Source organism: Microtus oregoni, unplaced genomic scaffold (assembly GCF_018167655.1).
Source record: "Microtus oregoni isolate MIOR12 unplaced genomic scaffold, Mior012 000044F_ref0000062, whole genome shotgun sequence".
Classification (NCBI taxonomy): Eukaryota; Metazoa; Chordata; class Mammalia; order Rodentia; family Cricetidae; genus Microtus; species Microtus oregoni.
In genome coordinates, this window is record NW_024543218.1 from 1,252,470 (window position 1) to 1,275,524 (window position 23,055).

At 38.0% G+C, this 23,055-nt stretch overlaps 1 protein-coding gene across 1 annotated transcript in view; it reads right to left on the minus strand.

Annotated features, from left to right (window-relative positions):
* The window catches only part of LOC121434754 (structural maintenance of chromosomes flexible hinge domain-containing protein 1-like), a 142,956-nt gene that overhangs the window by 11,005 nt on the left and 108,896 nt on the right, over positions 1 to 23,055 (minus strand). Inside the window, exons 38-47 of the mRNA XM_041633710.1 lie at positions 19,165 to 19,291; positions 18,902 to 19,021; positions 17,378 to 17,463; positions 15,998 to 16,120; positions 14,836 to 15,026; positions 13,723 to 13,832; positions 13,517 to 13,587; positions 9,470 to 9,641; positions 3,285 to 3,443; positions 2,619 to 2,733 (exon numbers count right to left, since the gene is read on the minus strand). Coding sequence (XP_041489644.1) covers positions 2,619 to 2,733; positions 3,285 to 3,443; positions 9,470 to 9,641; positions 13,517 to 13,587; positions 13,723 to 13,832; positions 14,836 to 15,026; positions 15,998 to 16,120; positions 17,378 to 17,463; positions 18,902 to 19,021; positions 19,165 to 19,291 — 1,274 coding nt within the window. The remainder of the gene's footprint in view (positions 1 to 2,618; positions 2,734 to 3,284; positions 3,444 to 9,469; positions 9,642 to 13,516; positions 13,588 to 13,722; positions 13,833 to 14,835; positions 15,027 to 15,997; positions 16,121 to 17,377; positions 17,464 to 18,901; positions 19,022 to 19,164; positions 19,292 to 23,055) is intronic.

Sequence of the window (23,055 nt, forward strand, 5' to 3'; positions counted from 1 at the left end):
ACTTAGACAACAATGAGGACACTAAGAGAGACTTACATAGATCTACATGGGAAGTAGAAAGTATAAAAAGACAAGATCTCTTGAGTAAATTGGGAGTGTGGGGACCTTGGGGGAGGATTAAAGGGGGAAGAGGAGAGGCAGGGAGGGGAGCAGAGGAAAATGTAGAGCTCAATAAATATCAATAAAAAATGTGTGTATGTGTATATATATAGAAAGAAAGATCGGCTTTGGACTACAAACTGCTCAGAACCACCTCGAGTTGGCTAGCTGAGATGATCCAGCCTTCAGACTACTCTAGTCAGGACGTGAGACAAACCCTGCACCTTCCCATACACAGAGACTGAATAATAAATGATATAGCTACCTTTCCCAGGATTGGACAATTAACCCCAATTTTTCTTTTCAGAATGTGCTAAAGATGTTGTTGCCCCCAGACAGCAGGAAGTAATTTAAGAACATGACATCCACATTCCCAAAAGGTGAGGTTGGTGACTTTTGGTCTTTTATTGGGTTATGGATATTTGTCATTGTTACTGGTAATGGTCAGGAAAAAAAGCTAAACAAAGGAGGTAAGATTCAGGGTTCTTATTTGGAATAAAAAAAAGGAGGCTACAGATGATAGGATAAAAGGGCAGATTACTAAATCTACTTGAAAAAGAAAAAAGGAAAGATATAGATAGAAGATAAAAAGGCAGATTACTGAATCTACTTTCAAAAGCAACTACTAGTTTTAAATACTTTACATTGGGTTGGAATTTTGTATATTGTATACAAATTTGAGATTAGATTTTTAGAACATACATTTCTAGTCTTGTTCAAGATACTATACCTATACAGTTCATTTAACAATGCAATGCAAATTTCTAGTAGTCATTGAAAGTTATTATTATCAACTATTTAGGATAATAAGGAAGTGCAGGTTAATAGTCACCTATTACAAATAAACTTACAGTCATATTAGCTATGCTTTCAAAGTCAAACAGAAATATTTTAGATAGAAATGTTATCACTTCAGAGAGCTACAGCATATGGCATCTAAGATATTTTAATAACATTTTTTTTTAAATGGCAATGAGACATGTCTGCTTCTGGCAGCACTGATCTACTTTAGAGAGGATGATGGGCACTGGATAAACTCCACATGGAGTTTAATTTCTTTGTGGCGAAAGTAAGCCACTGGGCAAGAAAGTGCCCTTGCCTTGATTGCTGATGGTATGCTTACAAACCGCACAGCAGGGCACAAAGGAGAGTGACTCCAAAGCCTTGCCAAGGCGGAATAGTCCTTCAAAAATACTGCTTCACAGAAAAGTCTGTCAAATATTCTAGGCCGGTAGGCCAAAGATGGATGCCCCCAATGTTGCAGAGGAACCTTGGGTGACTGTCTACGCAGTCAGCTGTTTTTGTCATTTCTCACATTTTTTGGAAGTTGTTGGCTCATACTTGCTGCTTACTCAGTTAATATTATTTCCTTCTTGGGTCTCTGAGGGAGTAGAAGACTAGAAAGTTATAGTCTTCCTTGTTTACAGACTCAGAAAAGAAACTCACAAACGAGGTATAAAGTGTGTAAGGTTGAAAGATAGTTTTGGATCGTAATGCAAATTAGGATAGAGTGAATTAGGTACAATGCTTTGGACTCACCAAGATGGGAGAGATAATTGAGTATTTTCTCTGAATTTGTTGAATGCATATGGACTAGACATTGTTGATATACTTATTGCCTGTATATATTGTATATAGTTATATTTCTTGAATATAGTTTTTCTTATATTAGCTATAGTCTTCTTTTTAAATTTTAGACATAAAGGGGAAATACAGTGACTGATATTTGTTTCCGTTTTAACAAATAAAGCTTGTCTGAAGATCAGCGTGTAGAGTTATGTCACTTGAGACCAAGCAGTGGTCACTCACACCTTTAATCCCAGTATTCGATAGTCCCATGCCTTTAAACCCAGCACTAGGGAGGTGGAGACAGGGAGGGATACGGCTGGGTGGAGAAAGGAAAGTAAGGCAGGATGAGCCAAGAGCTCAGTGCAGTCTGAGAGGACAGTCTGAGGCCAGGATCCCCCTTCAGTCTGCGCACTCGTACAGGTAAAAGGTCTCCCTAGTGGCTGTCCACATTGCTTCTCTGATCCTTCAGTTTTCACCCCCTTAATATCTGATTCCCTGTTTTATTTATTAAGACCAATTAGAATTCATGCTGCACATACTACTATTTTAAAAATTGGTGATTCCATAATAGAGTGCAGTATACGGAAACTCACTCCAAACATAAAAGCAACTTCATTCTCTAGTGACTTTCAATAACAGAAAAACACGTAACATTTCCAAACAGTAAAGCATCACTAAGAAAATGAGACCTCCTAAGAGAATACAATGATTCTGTGACTTAATAATACAGAAATATCATGTGTTGTGCCCTAGTGACACTAATCAAAACTGGGAGGAGCTCACACACCAGGCAAGCTTTATTACTGAGTTATCACCCCAAACCTGCTTTTGTTTTTAAAATACAAATCTTACCTCAGGAAATTTAGAAATAAACCAACAATGATTTGAAAGTACAACAACACAGGGTTTTAATAAACTAACCAATGGTAATTGGGTCACAATATGCTCACCTATTCTGTCTGGTGGATTCTCTTCTCATTCTTTTTGTAGGAATTGGACACTCTGTCAACTCAATTTTTGGTGAGTGACAAAATGAGTCATTACACTTCCATGCAGGAGTCATACCTGTAAGAAAAGGTAACAAACTGGAGGAGAACAGGAAAAGCAAACATATACAGTAACTTATGAAAAGCAACGAACAATACCAAGAATCTCCTAACAAATATCAACTAGAGCCATCTGGAATTAGGGGCCTACAACTGGGGAATTCCTTCATCAGATTGGCCTGCAGGCATGTCTGTAGGGTACTGTCTTGGTGTGGAAGAACCCAGGCCACTGTTATATATAAGCAGTCCTATGTTATAGAAGAAAGTAAGTTAAACTAGCCATGGGAAGCAAGATGGTCGGAAGTGTTTCTCCATGGCCTCTCTTTCCCCGGCTTCCCTGGATGACTGGTTGTAAGCTGGGAGCTGAAATAAACCCTTTCCTTCCCAATTTGCCTTTGTTCATGTGTTTACCACAGCTACAGAAACCTTAACTCAGACACTATTCCTGAGAGAATAGTCTTAAGCATTTATCAGAGAGCGCGGTGGTTCTGAATCATTTGCAGTCTTTCCTTCCACGGTGGACTCGTCATCTACTGTCAAACATGAAGTTAGCAGAAAGTAAACATATACCGAGCTTTTGCTCTATTAGTTTCAGACTCTTTTCCTGTTCATCAAGTTCTTGTTTCTTCTTCTTCATATCAGGAGTGTGAAGGTACTGTAACTGATTGCTCAAATCCTTGTTCACAGTGTTCAGCTTGCACACAGCAGTGCGGTACTGCTGAATAAGATCTGCAAAGAAACAGATATTTAAATAAAAAGCTAATGTCACAACAAATCCATGTTTTAGAAAAAAGAACAGCATCACTGAGTAATCCATGAGCAATGCCTTTTAAAGACATGAACCAGACAATGAAAAAAACAAACAAACAAAAAAAAACAAGTATAGTAGAGACAACACCTGATAGTTACATTTTAATTTTCTTTGACTGAATTTATTTCTGGATCAGGAATGAATTTTCAATTACCACTCTCCACTTTTTTTATTTCATTTTTTGTAGTTCTGGGGCTAGAACCCAGGACCTTGAACATATTAGACAAATGCCACCCCACCGAATCACAACCCAAGACACTTAGAGTTTTCTATATAAAAGTGCTTGGACAGTTTTACATGCGAGCTGACACAAAGCATTCAATACTATTCAACACAGACAGTCAGAGAAGATATGAAAGAGAAAGAACACTCAATAGTACTGCCCGAAATCACTACTCCCTGACTTGTAATAAAACACAGTATTAACTGCTGCTGCACAGACAGTAAGCCCTCATGCACGTTCTCAGTACACCAGAGGAAGAAAGAGAAGAGGGAGCAAGTGAACCGAGCCACTGTTTCAACAAACAGGCCATTTACACACTTGCTAAAGCATGTGGCTTTCAGAACATTTACTCTGTACAAAACTCCTTTTACTCAGCTTTGAGACTATTATTGCCTATCTGTATGATTTACTAGATATTAAATAATGCAGAGATTATATTCTATACCCTGTCCAGTTTTAAGTGGCTACAGTTTAGATGGTTCTAGAATCACTTTTCCCATTGCTTAGACTCGTACACACAATGTCTAAGGTGTTTCTTTTCTTATCTGAGGTTTTAAAACTATGTGTGAGCCATATCTGATGACCAATTACTAATCCCAGCATTTATAAGGATTTAAGGTTTTTTTGTATGTGAAAGTGTGGTTTTCGTCAGGCATTGGTGGCATATGCCTTTAATCCCAGCACTCAGGAGGCAGAGGGAGGCAGGTTTATCTCTGTGAGTTCCAGGACAGTCAGGGCTACACAGTGAAACCCTGTCTCGAAAAACCTAAAATAAAACAAAAATTACCTTCCTCTGGCCCAAGCGAGCAGAAGACACCCAAGGCCCGCCTGACACCTCGAGGCCCCAGACAGGCACTATGACGAGGAGCAAATGTCTGGTGGAGAAATGGGAGGGAAGCACAGTGGTTCGTGTGCTGTGGAGAGAGCTGGAACTACAGAGGTGAAGGCAGGGAGAAATGGTGACATCCAGGCCTGGGCTGCCGAGGGCCATGTCTGGATCCGTGGTCCTGCTGGGTTCTGTGTTGATATGTGTCCCTTTTACCACCAGGGACCATGTGAAGCATGTGTGTTGAAATCTGAAGGCTATGCTGAGCTGGCCCCGCCTTTTGCTGGCCCTGGGAAATCTGGCCCCATCCCTCATCATGGACACGAGCCTGATGGCTTAGGCACAGGAGAGCTGGCTCTACCCCTCACCTGAGGGGAGCGATCCCAGGGCAGGTGATTTGAGCTGGCCCACTCCAACATCTACCGTATCTGTGACTTGCTGGAGTGGGCATGGAAGGACTGGTTCTGTGGAACCACAGCTGTAAGATGTCCATGAGTTGGGGCAACAGCAGGATATCTGGTGAGGGCCCAGTATATTCTGCTGGTATACCAGAAGCTAGAGGCCTTGAACCAGACCAAACATTCATTCTAATAAACATTTTCAAGTCAAGCTGTTAGACACACCACAGTCTCAATGCCACTAAGACGAGTGATATGATGGACAGGTGGGAAGGTCAGACGCTTATTTAATTTTTTTGTTTTATTTTCTTGGGGGTGGGAGAAGTGACACTGAAAGAGGAAAGTGGATATGGATGGTCTGGGAGGTGGGTGGGATTGGGGTACACGGTGTGGGATTCACAGGGAATAAGAAAATAAGACACGTTACAATAACTGTACTAATTAAGGACTTTAAAAATATGATTGGTAGGGGCTGGAGAGATGGCTCAGAGGTTAAGAGCATTGCCTGCTCTTCTAAAGGTCCTGAGTTCAATTCCCGGCAACCACATGGTGGCTCACAACCATCTGGAATGAGGTCTGGTGCCCTCTTCTGGCCTGCAGACATACACACAGACAGAATATTGTATACATAATAAATAAATATAAAAAAAATATGACTGGTAGCCAGGGGTTGTGGCATGCCTTTAATCCCAGCACTGGGAGGCAGAGGCAGGTGGATCTCTGTGAGTTCAAGGCCAGCCTGGTCTACAGATTGAGTTCCAGGACAGGCTCCAAAGCTACAGAGACACCCTGTCTCGAAAAACCAGAAGAAAAAAAAAAATTGGTATTTGTCCTTCCATATGTTCTGCATGCATATAAATATATACATACAGCTAAAACCTTTTTACATCCTTGCAATGTATGTTACCTATATATAGATATCTATCTATAAATAAGTAGACCATGCCTTTAATAAATGGTTTTTTTTCTCAAAGGTCTACAGAGATGGCCTTACTATTATAATAATTTACCATTAGTAAATTTCCAGGAATTCTGTAAATATATCATCTTTTTTTTTAAGTAATTCTTTTTTATTGTTGATACTACCATTGTAAAATGCAGTCCTACAAATTGGGTTAGTAAGGCTGTTTGGTTAATCCACTGTCTCTGTTTTCTCTAATTATCAGCTTCGTTGGGTATTCACTATTTTTTTTAAAGTGCAGATTTTAAATTTTAATTAACTGTATCATCCTGGGTTATAAAAAAATTGCTTTCATGCAAATATATAATATACTGGAAATATCCTGCTCTATACCCTGCTATACTCTTTGTTGTTTCCTGTCTCCTTCCCTAAGTTCTTTCTGTTCCTCATAGACTCTTCTATCCCTACTCTCCCCTCTACCCCTGAGACAGGGTTTCTCTGTAGTTTTGGAGTCTGGTGACAGATTTGCCTGTCTCTGACTCCCAAGTGCGGGGATTAAAGGTGTGCACCACCACTGCCCAGCTCATTTCTACTTTGTAATCTACAGCCATGTGATCTTACACAGCTGTATGTAAATCTACGACTCACAAGAGAGAAAACAACATTATTTTCTACGACAGACTTAATTTACCTGTCTGCAGCCGAATCTATTCGCTTGCAAATGACACGACTTCACTCTTCTGTGCCCATTTCTTTTGTCAGTGGACAGCTCGGCTGGCTCTACAACTTGGCTATTGTGAAAAGTGCAGCAAAGGCAGGCAACTGTCTATAAATATGCTAATGAAGCCTTGGATAATCTTCAGGAGGGGTGTTGGTTCATATGTTAAGTCTATTTTTAGTTTGTTTTTTTTTAAATAAACTTCTATATTGGTTTCAATAGTGGCCAGAGGTACACAAGAATTCCTGTTTTGTTCATGTCCTTATCAGCATTTGTCATTTATTTTGATGACACCCTTTTCTGGCTGGAGTGAGATGGATCTTAATGTAATTTTTATTGATAGTTTTGTCTATAGTCATTAACATAATAAGCAGATGCATGAACCTTTTCCAATGATCTTTTCTTTCTTTTTTCTTTTTTTTCGAACCAGGGTTTCTCCGTAGCTTTTGGTTCCTGTCCTGGAACTAGCTCTTGTAGACCAGGTTGGCCTCGAACTCACAGAGATCCACCTGCCTCTGCCTCCCTGGCCTTGAACTCACAGAGATCCACCTGCCTCTGCCTCCCGAGTGCTGGGATTAAAGGCCTCCTATGGTTTTTTCAACTAGTGGTGCTTTTAAAACTGTCAAGGCCAAATTATCTCAAAGCTGGAAGCCATCCTAGTTCATCAGCTGAATAAATAACAGTCTAATTACATAATAAAATACTATTCTGTAATGAAAATAAACTACAGCTATCAACATACCAGCACAGAAGGAATAAAAGCAGATATAAGCTGTGCATTCTAAGAGTCTATTTATATATAAAGTACAAGAACAGATGAAAGTAACCTATGCTATGGTAAGTAAACAAAGTCTTATCATATGCAGACTTGAAGAGAAAAATGAGCAATTTTCTGTAGAGCTGATAATATTCTATTCATTTTAAATTGTGTGTGGTACTTCAGATTAAAAACACCAGCCAAGTGTTCTACCACTGAGTTACATCCCCAAACCTTATTTTTAATTCTTCTAAGTATGGTGTTCTTTTGCTAAAATTTACCAGCTCCATGTTTGTAAAATGTGTATTTTTTTATGTCTGTATTATACATTACTACAAGAACAAAAGTGTAGCCTGGGGTAGTGTGTCATCTTGTAGTCCCAACACTTAGGAGATTAAGGTAGAAGAATTACCGTGAATTCTAGGAAAGCCTGGGTTACACAGTAAGGGTCAAGCCACCCAGGGCAACAGAATAACAATGGCCTCAACTAACCAAAAGAGCAAACTATGACACACATAATACAGTGGAGGATCAATCCTTGTTACCAGGAAGGGAAACTCAACCACTTGCTACAGTGGATAAGCCCTGACCTCACGTTAACATACACTTTCCTCTTTATGGGTTATCTAGAATAGTCAATTTCATAGAGAATTCCAAGTAGAATGATACAGAAAGGAGAAGGGATGGGAAGACACTAAGTTTCAGTTCTGCAAAATGTACTTTGGGGGATACTCTGTACAGCAAAGTTAGAGTATTTAATACTAAATTGTACAATGAAGTTAAGATAGCAAATTTTAGCCAGGTGGTAGTGTTACACGCCTTTAATCTCAGCACACGGGAGTCAAAGGCAGGCAGATCTCTGTGCATTTGAGGCCAGCCTGGTCTACAAGAGCTAGTTCCAGGACAGGCTCCAAAGCCACACCCTGTCTCGAACCCCCGTGCCCCCCCCCGCCCCCGAAAAGGAGAGGCAAATTTTATGATACCTATAAAAAAGGCTAAAATTAAGAAATTACTGAGGGTAGTAAATATAGATAGTCAAGCACAGTACAACTTCATAAACTAAAAACAGGAATCTATAAGGTAATCGCATGCAGGGACTACCTGTTGAGTATACATGCATTTCAGAGCAGATTCGGGTGATACACGGGCTGACCTGAAGGAGGCTGGGAGATAATAGAAGTGGTGAAGGGTCCATATTATATACATTAGGAGAAAAATATGTTTTTGGATAGGGTTTTGCTATTTGAACCAAGCTAATCTCAAATTCATAGGCTCAAGTGAGCTTTCCTGACTCAGTCTACCAAGTAGTCAGTGCAGGTATACAGTACCATGGTTGGCTCAAAAACTCTTAACTATATGAATGAACTGAGACAAAAACAAATGATTGTCTGACAAACTGTTAATTCAACAAGGCAGAATATTCCTTACTACATAGTAAAAAAGAGGCAGATAAGTACTCTATTTACTCCCTGAACCACCTCTCTCTTTTAATAATTCAATAAAGAAAGGAAGAAGTAATATTTCAAAGGAAGTAGTATTTCAACTACTTGATATACAATAGATTTTTGTAAGAACAAAAGTATTTTACATTATTTATATTGGTTACTGGTTAATTTGTCACATTAGATTCTGAAAACATAAACCCTTAAAGAGAATGTTAAGTCAAATCAGAAATTGCATTTAGATACTCATTCAGATGTAGTTCGGTGATAAAATGCTCATTTAACAAATGTAAGAACCCAGGTTTGACCCCCCAGCACTAAAAAGAAAAACAAAACAAAACAGAAAGATAAATAATAGGAAATCCTCAAGAGATACTTCTGTCATCTGAAGAAAAAAATGAAAGAGAAGAAAAAAGGAAAAACTAAGCTATCTTCTGGAGCTGGGGCTGTAGCCTGGCTGGCAGATGGCTTTCCTAGCATGCACGAGGTCCTCAGGTCAGTCCCTAGCACCAGATACTAGGTGTGCTGTGATAAATGCCTGAGATGGAGACAGGAGGTCAATAAACTCAAGGCCATACTAAATTATATGGTGAATTCCCGGCCAGCTTGAGATACACAAGACTCTGTCTTAAAACAATGCAAATAAACTAAACAAAAACTCACCCCATATTTAACCTACCGATTTCTTTCCCCAAGACCATACACTGTTTTGGTACTGGAGCTCCGAAGACCATTCCCCGAAGTTTGTCCATTGGAGGAGCTTTATTCTGAAGGCCCCCAAACTTTCCATTACTTCTAATACGATCTCCATCTCTGGTCAGTAATGTGGGACAGTGTGTGATTTTAACAACCTATTGAAGGCACACAGATACTAATTAGAAAGAAACCAACTCCGATTGCTTTAAAGAGAAATTATCACATCTCAGCTTATAAATGACAGGATTGCTGGGCACGGTACCACATGCCTTTGATCCCAAAACTCAGGAGGCAGGGGTCAGTAGCTCTCAATAAATTTGAGGCCACCCTGATTTACATACTGAGTTCTAGGACAGCTAGGGCTCTGTAGAGAGACAATGCATCAAAAAAAAAAAAAAAAACCAATAAATAATCAAGAAAGCAAGTAAAGAAATAAATGACATAATTGGGAGTAGTGCTTTCACAAAATTATAATTTAAGGGTGTGTAAAAATGGACTGGTGAAGTCCCTAGACAAGCAGAGCACCAGTCAGTTTTCAAACGCTGGCTTCAACAACAAGGGGGAGAAGGAGCCAAGAACTAAGCTCGCCAATTAGAATAAAAATATCTCACTGTATTTAGCATTTCATGATCTCTAAAGGAGTTGTCAGTAATTCCTCTTACAAGCATTTAAATCCTCAAAATAATTACAAGTATGTGTACTCAAACAGTCTTCATGAAATCTAGTAAGCTAACATGTCTGAGTAAGTTATATACATTGTAGCACATCCACACAATGAAACAGAATACAGTAACAAGTGACTGAGGGGCAGGAGACACAATGCAGTGGTAAGAATGTTTTGCCATAAAAAAAGCATGAGGATTAGAGTCTGGATTTCCAGCACCCACATAAAACAGGTAAGGTGGTTGTACTCACAATCCCTACTGCGAGGGGTGAGAGGCTATGGAAACAGGAGGATCAGTGGCGTTTGTTGATCAGTCAGCCTCCCCCCCCCCCCAAAAAAGCAAGTTCCAGGTTCAATGAGACCCCGATTCAAGGGAAAAGTTGGATGGACAGTAACTGCAGCACCACACCTAACACCCTCCTCTGGCCAGTGTGCGCACCCTACCCCAAATGTGACTCAAGAGCACTGTAATTCAGCACATTTCAAATATCTAACAGTAAATATTTACATAAATTATATACAATTTATAGAAGTAAAAAAGAGAGGAAACACAATCCCAGAGGCACTTCCTAGAGGCCTTCCAGAAAACTGGCACTTTTAGTTTTGGTATGTATGTATGTATGTATGTGAACCTAGCTTTAAAAAAAGCCTAAAATGCAATAAAACAACTAAAGTAATCACTCATTTCTGTTTTGTTTTGGTGTATGTGTAGTGTCACCATGTGACTGAACTGGTCTTGACCTCACAGTCCTCTTCTGAGCCAGCTGAGGGCTAGGACTACAAGCACATGCTACCATGCATGGCTTAGTTGAAAAAAATCTTATATTTAGTGAGCCAAGAATTTGCAGATTCAAAGTTACTGGGGGGCGGGAGGATTCAAAGAAAATGTCCCCTAAAAGCAGGTGGCTTTCTTAGAGTAGGTGTGTCCTTGCTGGAAAAAGTGTGCCACTGTGGGAGTTGGCTTTTGAGGTTGCTTATATTGTCAAGCTACTCCCAGTGTCAAGAGACCATTTCTTGTTGCCAGCAAGATGTAGGACTCTCAGCTACTTCCTCAGAACCATGCCTGCCTGCATGCTGTCTTGTTTTTCCATAATGACAATGGACTATACCTCTGAAACTGTAAGTCACCACCCCAATTAAATGTTTTTCTTATAAAAGTTGCCATGGTCAAGGTGTCTCTTCACAGCAACAGTAACCCTAACTAAGACACTTGCTTGGTAAAAGAAATAATTACGATTTATTCTTGGTTTTTATTTGGATTTATGTGCTTTCTAATGATTAACATAAAAGACAGTAATTGGGATTGGGGCTGCAGAGATGGCTCAGCTGTCCTTCCATAGAATCCAGGTTCAATTCTCAGGACCCATATGGTGGTTCTAATCCCATGGGCTCTAACATTCCCTTCTAAATTCTTCTGGGATTGGACATAAAAGTGGTATGCAGATATACATGTAGGCAAAACATCCATCACACAAAACAGACAGACAGATAAATGGGGGCTGGAGAGATGGTCACTCAGAAAAGATTGTGCTAAGAGGACCCAAGTTTGGGTTCCCAAGACTATTTTAAGTGGCCAGGTGCAGAGGCACACATCTGTAAACAACACATCTGGGAGGGTAGAGGTGGGTTCTTGGGACTTGCTGGTCAGTTATTTTGGTCAACTGATAAGCTCCAGGTTCAGTGAGAAGTCTTGTTTTAAAAAAATGGTGGGGAAGCAATTGAGGAAGACATCTGTCAACATCTGTCCTCCATATACGTATGCACATATGTGCACACACACAAAATACCATCCATTTATCAATGCTCATCCAGTTTTAAGGATATATTATCATATTCAGTAACAAACGCCTAGGTTTACAGACTTATTATGCCCTTATTAGAAGATAAACACAATATGGGAGGGGATAGTTGTAAGTCTCAAGTAGAAAGAACAACTGGGCTTTCTTTTGTGATAATTTTGAAAAGATTACTGTCATTTTTTCTTCAATTTTCATGATCCTATCTCACTGCACTATTATCAACAAACATACAGTCAGGAGTTCAGGTTCTAAGAGTGAACTGTTTACTGAACAAATCTGGAGAATACTTATAACTGTTGGAGAGACTGAAAAGGAGTAATATCAAGAGTTAAAATGTTGTTATAAATAACATGAAAAATTTTGAAAGAAAAATAACAAAGCTACTGAAACTTAACAATGTTACTAAGATATCGATCAATCTTTTTTTCTCAGCTTTGAAACAATTATAAATGACTTATTAAAAAGAAATTGGTAGAGCCAGGCGTTGGTGGTGCACACCTTTATTCCCAGCACTCAGGAAGCAGAAGCAGGTAGTTCTCTAAAGTTCAAGGCCAGCCTAGTCTACAGAGCGAGTACCAGGACAGCCAGGACTATGGAGAGAAACTCTGTCTCAAAACAACAACAACAACAACAAAAAAAAAAAAACACAAAGAAAAAATCCTTAACTAATACAAAAGTCTATGAACCGAAAGGATGTTTGTTATGCAACAATTAGAACACATACAACGGCAAACTCCTCTCTTCTAAAGATGTTAAGTGCTTGTGAGTATAGCTGCCTTCAAAGGTCCAAAGAAACGAGAAGCGTGTTCTCTCAAAGTCATTACGCTAAAACCCATTAGGCACTTGGCTCTATGATCTAGTGGTTCTCAATCTTTGGGTTTTGATCCACACTGGTAACATATCAATTCATAACAGTATCAAAACTGCAGTTATGAAGTAGCAACTAAATAATTTTATAGTTGGGTCACAGCAACATGAGGAGCTCTATTGAAAGGCTGAGAGCCACTGCTCTAACCTGATGATGTGGTCTTTAGGTATGATACACTGTTTTTCTTCAGTACATGCTAGGCTGGCCTAGAACTCACCATGTTGCCCAAAAGATGAATGACCCTCCCCCCCCCAAAAAAAATCTAATACACAATTTAGCTATAAAATAAATTTTAAAAAAAGAAAAGAAAGAAAACAGAATCAAAAGTTTCAGGAAAATAGGTAGGCTTACAAAGAATTCAAAATATTAAGCAAGGTCACCCAAAGAAAAAGCAAAATAAAACACATTTTTTCTGTCTATGTGGATCCCTAGCCTACAGTGTACAAACAAGCGAACATATGGGTGTGTGTACAGCGTGGGTAAAAGAAAACAAAGGAGAATGTGCATAGAAATGCAACTGGTAGTGAAAGCAGAAAGCCTGTGAGCAGCTGTTCCACAAGGAGCTCGCTGAGACGCACAGACTTTGGTTCTAGGCATAGGCTTGGCTAAGTGGCCATACTAATATAGCTATGTGATGTCTTCTTTTTATTTTCCAGTTCTTTAAATAAAGTGACTTGAAAAAAAAAATAAAGTACATACCTCTCTTCTATAATGATTGGCTGCATCTAGATTATCCAAAATAATGGTGTCTCCTAACAGCATACCAAAAACTAAAAACATCAAAATATACAGAAATAAATATTGATGAAAGTAATATTTATAAGAATGTAATTTTTCACAGTTAACAATTTTTAGATTTCTATTACAAATGAACAGCTGAACAAAATGAAGTCACAGTCTTTTACCTGTTTCACAGTGTTCAACGTTATCCGGGAATGTTAACAAATCTCGGGCAAAGACTGGATTTCCAAAGGGTTTAAAATGTAATTTACCATTTCGGATATGAGGTAGAGGTCTAAATTAAGAAACAAAAACAAAATAACAAAAAAGTACTAAATAAAGCATACATAACTATTTATAATCAATAAATACACTTAGAAAAAATAAATATATGCATATTGTGATATGTGACCCACCTATATGACCCAAATCATATTCCTAAATGATCACACATTCTCCCTAGCAATGAGGACTGCCATGAGGATCTGCTATAGTGACTCTCTTAACAACCCAGCAAACAGCATGTGCTATGTCCTATAGGCCTATTCTTACAAGCTTCTCTCCCTCTCTTACACTGTGTTTAAATCTATGTGCACATCTTTAATCTCAGCACTTGGGAGTTAGAGAAAGCAGGTGCTGCTGGGAGTCCCAACCCAGTTCTTTATGACAGTGCAATGAACACTTTACTGACTGAGCTATCTCTCTAGCACCTGCCCACTGGGTCTTCAGCAATTACAAAGATATAATAGGCCTTTCTCAATGGAAATGTTTTCTCAGAGAAAGTATTACCTTTAGGGTTGGAGAGAGAACTTGGTAAAGTCAGGTGGCAACAGTTGGATCTCTGAAGCTCACTAGTTAGCCAATCTAGCAGAATCTGTGAGCCCCAAAGCTAGTGAAATTGTCTCACAAACAGATGAATGCCTCCTGACAAATGGTACCCAAGGTCCACTCCTAGCCTACACATACAAGCACACACATGTGCATGTGTACTTGCACACACCCAAACACACAAATTATTGCCCTTATCAACAGAGTTATTTTGATGTGTTGATTTCCTATGCTGTCTAATGAGTACAAATTTAATAGCAGTATGGTAGGTAAAGGCTTGTAATGGATTATGAGTTAGAATGTCAAAGAAAAGTAGGAACTCAAACACAAGTCTGTTATGTCAATAAAATTCACATTATTTAAATTCAAAGGCTTACTGAGAAGGTAGTTTAACTTGTATTCAGCATGTGTGAGGCCCTGGGTTTGACCCCAAGCACTACAAAACATTACTTTCTTATTTTTTTCCTAACCTTTTCCAATCTGGAACAGTTTTCCTATAAATAGAATCAAGGGGCAACACCTGCTGACGACCTTGCGTTTCATCATAGATAGAGCGTGCAGCATCAGTGGTCAGGGTGACCACACAGTCCATGTCACTTGCCAGATGCCAAGAGATAACCACTGCGGCGCGATCATCTTCAATCTGTGCTAGATGTGCGATCTGAAGCCATTTTAACAGAAATTTATAAAAAAAAAATTAAAAAAACAATTTTTAAAACTCTTACCACAAGAGAACAGCAGTAAGAATGAAACATGAATAAAAGAAACATCAGTCAAATGTTTTGGCATCCATCTACAACCCCAGCAATTAGCAGGCTGAGACAGAAGGATTATAGAGGTTAAGACTAGTTCAAGCTACACAAGAAGAAAAACAAATAGAAAAATAAAAATAAAAACAAGATTCCTCAAGCTAGAAAATTTACACTGACTGGAATCCATCAAACTGCCTATTCTGTTAAATCTTTAGAATAATTTTCTATAGATTAACCAATAGCAAATTTGCAAAATAAGCAAATAACAATAATGCAAAGTTTGTCAACTAATTAAACACACACTTATTTTACACTTCAATGTCTCCAATAGGGAAGGTCTTGGTAATCATGAAGCACACTTAAAGATATACAATAAAAAACAGAGGTTCAAGATTCAGTAAGCATATTATTTAAAATACCTTTAAGCTATTTAAATGTTACAAATAAATAGCATTGCTTTATTGAGAATCAGAACAAATCATTTTCTTACTGACAAATACTTGCTGTGGTCACAAGCATTCTTGCTTTAAACCTATTGGGAAATTACCGCACCTCTAAAATCTAGCATTGTGTTGGTAAAATTGGGCCTACCATTTATTGTTCTCTGACCTGGTATCACAAACTTGTCTAGAAATAAGGCTTTCATTTCACCATAGACATATCATAGCATCTGCCCTGGTTTTCTAACTTTATAAGGTACTAATGGGAAAAAGTAAGAAACAGACGTGCTGACTGGCGGTGTAGCTCAGTAGGAGAGTGCTGCCTAGTGTATGGAAGGATCTGGACTCAGCCCTCAGAACTGGGCTTGGGAGGGAGGACAGACATTTTAAACAAAACAAGTAACAACGATGAACTATTTCTTAAAACTTAAATCACAAACCTTTCCCAAAACATCTCCACTGAGCTTGGTGTAGTTTGGAAGAGTGCATGATCTCCTGGGCTTTTTTTTAAGTTCACTTTGTTCTGCTATCTTTTTTTCCAAAAGTGCTTCAATATGAGGTATCTGTAATTAAAGAAAATTTATCTACAAGGTCAATTTTTTTTTTTTAAATAACAGGCAGCCTAAGACAGTAAAAAACCAGTAATTTGGAGTACTTGAGAAAGTTGTTTTTCTTTGATTATGGTGATTTTCTGAGACAAGGTTTCTTTGTGTATCCCTGGATGTTCTAAAACTTACTCTGCAAACCAGGCTGGCCTCAAACTGACAAGAGATTTCCCCCCCCTGCCGCTGCCTCCCAAGTGTTGGGATTAAAGGTGTGCACCACCACTGCCCAGTTATTAAAATAGACAATATATTATAAGCAACAAAACTATAGTTAATACTGATGGAAAATATCTATCAGGGATATTTGGTCACAAACTTAAGATCATGACATGGTAGGAAAGTACTCTATTATTAAATTATATTCCCAAAGAGAGAAAGCCTTCTTTGAGGAGGAAAAAGGGCAATACTGGGATTTAAGTTAGGCTCTTATACACCATAAACTCTACCACTGAGCTATACATTCAATGATTTTCTAAAATCTTATGAAATATAAGATTTTATCAATATATTTATAATATAAATATAAATATAGCCAGATCTATTGGTAATCCCAGCAATCACAAAATGGTGGGAGAAAGAGTCTGAACCTAGTCTGAACCATAGCAAGACTGTCTACCAAAAAGCAAACAAAACAAACCCCACCAAACATGACACAGGAAAAGATATACATAAATAAATCTACAATGTAGTTGTCTTCTCCCTAAAACTGAATCACGCACAGAAGACAATAAACTAAGAAGACTTCTATACTATTCTGAATTACTTAAAAACATCACGGGGCTGAAGAGATGCCTCAGCAGTTAAGAGCATTTATTATTCTTGCAAAGAATTAGGGTTCAATTTCCAGAACCCATATCACAATGGCTCACAATCAATTCAAGGCCCCAGTTCCAGGTAATCTAGTCTGCATGCAGGTAATAACTAACTAAACTAAACCAATCAAACATACCGAGTGTTTGTATTATGTATATGTACCATGGTACACACGCAGAGATTAGAGGACAAATGTTTGCTCCCAAGCCTGATGACTTAAGTTTGAGTCCCCAAATTCAGAAGATGGAAGGCGAGAACAAATTCCAAAGCTGTCCTCTAACTTTCATGTGTAGATCATTGTACATGTATGTACACACACAGCACACAGTACATAAAGTTAAAAAAAGTCTATAGAATTTTTAATAAGATAGTAGTTGAATTTAATAAAGAAATTTAATATACCTGTTGTGTTGTAGGAATATCAATATTGCATGCTTTTAGTTCATTTCGCAGCTGGACCTCTTTTAATTTTGTTTCTTCAACTTGGCCTAAAATAGAAAAGAAAAAAATTCTTCTTCTTTTTTTTTTTAAGATTTTATTTGATTTTATGTGCATTGGTGGTTTGTCCACATGCATGTCTGCATGAGGGTGTTGGGGCCCCTGCAACTGCAGTTACAGACAGTTCTGAGCTGCATGTGGTGCTGGGAACTGAATCCAGGTTTTCCAGAAGAGCAGCCAGTGTGTATAACGACTGAGCTATCTGGTCCAGGTCCTTGTTTTTGTTTTTTTTTTTTTTTTTTTTTTTGTCGTTGTTTGTTTGTTTTGCTTTCTTAAATAGTACTTAAAATATACCTTCCTAAAAATTTACAACTACTTTTTCCTTTTAATGTTTGATATTAAAATAAAAACTGATAGTTGATCATGATCAATTAAGTTATAAATCCCAAGGTTCAATGATACACAAGAGAAACAGAATGAATATACTGGAAGATGCTCTGGCATCACACGCACACATGGACACGTGAGCTACGGAACTGCAGATACGCTCTCAGAGTACAGTTAACAATCTACAAACAGTCTACACAAATGACATGAATGGTTAAGAGCACTGGCTGCTCTTACATTCAACCTGGGCTCAAATCCCAGTGCTCATATGGCAGTTCAACTGCCTGTAACCCCAGTTTCATGGGATCTAGAAACCTTCTTCTGGTCTCTACAGACAAGAGGCACAGACATACACACAGGCAAAATAAAAAAAAACTTTTGCTAGGCAGTGGTGGTGCACACCTTTAATCCTAGCACTCAGGAGCCAGTTGCAGGCAGATCTCTGTGAAGTTTGAGGTCAACCTGGTCTACAGAGTGAGTTCCAGGATTTCCTGGACTACACAGAAAATCCTGTCTCGGAAAAGGGGCGAGGGGTGGGGGGGAGTTAGGTATAAAGCTAACACAAGTTAAAACCTATAACAAAACATCTGACAAATGAAAAACAGGCAACATAGTACAACTTAACAAATGTCTTATTTTAATTGCATACGAATATCATTTTAAAAGACAGCAAACATTTTCTGGACTAATGGAAGAATAAATTAAATATTCCATTTTCAGTGCTTGTGGGCCCACATGCTAGTGTTGTATGTAAAATACAAAGAGCTCATGATTAAAACTAAGAATTAGATCACTTATCAATTCCCTAGTGACATCTTTTGCCAGAAACTAGAGCTAGATAAATTAGTTATCAATATTGTCAAAAGCTTTAAACTTTCCACAGGTCCATATTTCTAGAGGAAAACTGCCAATTTTTAAAATGTGTAAGTCTGCTACGAGCTTGATTAAAGTAAGGAACACTTCATGTTAGCAACTGCCAACAACTCAGGAACAACTATCCTTACCACCCTTTTCTTTCAAGCAGACAGAGAGACAGTCTCGCCCACCTCACCTGCTCAAAGACAATGCTTTATTATTACCTGCACACACAGGGTGACTTACATTTCATTTCATTAACAAGTTGCTTGTTGGCATCAAAGAGACTTCTATACATAATGATGGACCTAGATAACTGGTCCTTTTCCTTCGTAAGTGCTGCCATTTGTTGCTGCTTTTTAACATCTGAGAAAAAAATTTCAGATAATGTAAACAACTTAGAAACTGACTTTTCCAATGCCATAATATGATGCATACAGAAAGCAAAGAAAGGTTAACTGAAGTTCCATTAACAACAGAGTTTACTAACCTATATCCCTAAGACTTACCATTGTAAAACATAAATGGCAGGCTATAGGATTCTAATGTTCTTGATAAAGTTGACAGTCGAGGCTCAAAGATAATAAAATATTCAGTACTATCCCTTCCAGGACTGTTTTCTGCCAGCACTAGAGTCTGTGTAAGTGAAAGGGAATGAGAAAAACAAGAATTAAAAAAGAGACATTCCAATGTTACATGTGTTGTTGTACGGCTTCCAAACAAGCAGGACAATGCGAGCATGGACACTGGCTGAGTCTTCAGAGTAACAGACCGTCACGACCACTGTCTCCCCTTCGAGATGACTGGACCAATGATGATGAGCACGACTACGCGGCAGTAACACAGAGTGGGCAGTCAGAACAAAGAGTCTTGTTTCTCAGGACTCCATCTGTACCCAAACCTTTAGGCTACGGCGAGGTAAAACAGCTTGTGGAGTGAAAGTTTAAAAAAAAAAAAACACACACACACACAAAGAAATACGCAAAGCACAACACTCAGTTTAAGTTACAGCTGTTACCATGGGAGACCAATCCCACGGGGACAGAACAAGAGGCCCCTGAAAATGCTTAAAGACTTGTTTTTTTAACTTTTATATTTTTTTCAAGTCACAAAAAGTATACCTGAGCTTAAGATCAAAACATATAACTAGCAACTGATGCAATTATAAATATTTTAACTTGAATGTATTTTTTAGTTCTGTAAAACGAGACCTTAGGTTCTTTGTTTTTCAGAATAGAATACAATTTAAAAACACCCTTAACTAATAGAACACTATGGGGCATAAAACATAAAATTATAATCTTAATTACAATTCTGTTTCTCAAAAATTAAAGAACATAGTAACGAATAAGTCAATTCTCAGTTCAACACAGATTTTAAAAGCTATCAGCAATGTATATACAGGAATCTAAGTACATATAAAAGTAGTTTCTATTTAAGAAAGAACATATACTTGCACTTGTCTGCTTAAACTTGACTTGTTAATGGCAATTCATAAAATGTTACCAATTTAAAATATTTATGAATAATACAGTTAAACCACACTACAGCACTCAGTCTTTGGGTAGGGAAGACTTAGTTTGAAAATTTTACAATAACCTAAGAAACAGGTTCCCTAGTAAGAAAATCACTGATTGTTCCCTTGCAAATTTGTCTTCTAGGATGAGAAATATAGCTAATTAAAAGTTTATTTTATTAGATATCAAATTTCCCTTAATATGAGGGAAGAGGCTATATCAGTTTACCTTTTCATCATCGGCAATGTATAAAAACACAATCTCCCTGGTGAGGGACACACTTCAGTCTAATAATTACTGCTTTAACTAGCTTCCCGGGCATTACCAAGCCATCCTTTTTGTTTTTAAAGGCTATTTATTTTCTATGATCAAAAAATTACTCATTTTTTTACTCATTTATCTTTATACTAGAATGCCTTTTAAAATAGATTTTGCAGCTTGTCGGGTTTCAAAAAAAGCTCAATGTATTAATCTGATATATGCGTAGCCATACATAAGACAAACCCTCTTTTACTATCATTAAACTTTTTCTTTCTGGTAAGGAGTACTTTGATACCCATGATCTAGTGTCAAAAATTATCAACACCTTGCTACTTCTCTTTTAATTCTGTTTTTAATCAACACACTGCTACTTCTTTTAACTGTTTATGATATGCTTACTATAAAGCTTAATTTGTAATGTAGTTAAATATACTATATGAATAGGAATTTGGCATATAGACGGATACATGATACAGGAATGAAAATGAGGCTTGTTCAGATCATGTAGGCAAATAATATAGACTATAAAATGATACAACTAATGAACTTGATAAATTACAACATCAGATTTTTTTATTTCAAACAAAGTATATGTGAAACATTTCATACAAATACTAGCTGTATTCTGGTCAGTGTTTCCTACATATTCTTGAAAATGATGGCCTGGGAGTAGTAGTAGTATTCAGTAGTAAAGAATGGAGACACAGTGTTCAACTCTTAGCATCCAGCCACCAAAACAAACCTGAAACAAACATAAACTAACACTTCCTCTCGTTCATTCACTATTGGGTATGTGGAAGCCAAGTCAGGCAAGACTCTGCTATTTACTTGGAGGAACAGTAAGGACCTCTGGTGGCGAGGGAAAACCAGACGTATCTATCAAGTTCACATTTTACACGCAGCTTCTGGGAAACAGCTAAGTCTCTGTCCTAACAGGCAGAACAATTTCAAATGCACATGGGGAAGAAGAGGTGTGCTCTTCCAACTCCAGCTCATTTTCCACGTTACACAAGCTTCCTTCCTAAGAAAGTAAATAAATAAAACCCAAAAAAGGTGTGTGGCTTTCATGACTAACTTTCATTATGGTGTAGGAGAAGCTCACCTTCCTCTCTCATTACACTAGAACAGCTATGAAGAGCTGCCAGCAGTGGCAGCTGACACTTGTCCTCCACAGGAAGACACTGAAAGCGCCACAGTACACAACAGACTGGGAAGAACGGCCACTGTTCAAGCCTCACGCAAGGCTGTCTTAAAAGATTCAAGGAGATGTCAACTCTTTAGATCTCACAACTACAAATAAAAAATTACAAGTGCAGAGCTTTCCATAAAAACTAGACACTTTTGAATGCTGGTAACACTTCAATTAATGAAAATGTTTTGGCCAGTCACTGCCCAACAGACCAACAGTCTCTGGGATAGAGACAGCTGAGAGACTCCCAATTTACAAGCTAGAGTATTGAAATAATGTAATATTTGAGATGAATTATACACAAGGGTGGACAACAAGAAAACCTAAGAAAAGGTACTATTGGCACTTGTTGGCATACACTGAACTACTCAATAACCCTAAGAAAAGGTACTATTGGCACTTGTTGGCATACACTACTCAATAAAGACTCTAAAAAAATTAACAAATTGGAAAAAGGATCAAAATAAAATGAATTTTTTTTGCCTGTTTAAAGATTTAAGAAAAAAATTAACATTATTTTTGATTATGTGTAGGTAAGTGTGTGCATTTGCAAGGAGGTAGGCACACTCGAGTGCAGATGCCTACAGGGGACAGAGGCACTGGATGCTTTGGAGCTGGAGTATAGGTGGTTGTGACCTTGAAATTAAATCCCAGTACTCTGAAAGATCAGGTAAGCATACTTAACTGCTGAGCCATCTCTCCACTCCTAAGTCAAAGATTAAAAAAAAAAAAGGAAAACAACAAAAACAATGTATGTACCAACAATATACAAATAAAAAATCTAAAAACAAAACAAATACTTAAAACTAGCACTGTCCAATCTTTAACAAAGAATACTTCTAAGCTAGGGCCTCACAACTGAGTGCTCCAACAAGAGCTACAACCCCAGCCACTCCCAGCCCACTTTAAACTTAAATTTTGATAAAGAATCTCAATACACTCACTTCCCAAGAATGGCCTTAACCTCAGTCTATATCACAGACAAAGCCAACCTTTCTGTTCCAGCAACCCTGACCCTCTGTCAGGTTTACAAGCCTACATCAACATGCCCACAAAAATAAATTGCAAATTTGATTAAAATTTAAAAAAGACCTTTTTATATCCAATGTTGCAAGTAAGAAGTACTTGGTGTGGTGGCACATTCCTGTAATCCCAGTGCCCAGCAAAAAGATATGAGGTCAAGGTCATCCTGAAAGCCACTCTCCCCCAAAAAGATGAACACCCTCAGCGCAAAAAAAAAAAAGAACACAAAGTTTTGGTAGAAATGTAAACTAAAAATTGCAATAATGATACAATATTTAAAATGTGTGTATTATTTTATGACCAATCACTTCTCTTTCTAGTTATTTCTTAACTCAACCTATAAATCAGTATCAATTTATCTATTTACCTACCAACCAACTATTCTAAATCAATACATAGAAGAAACATTA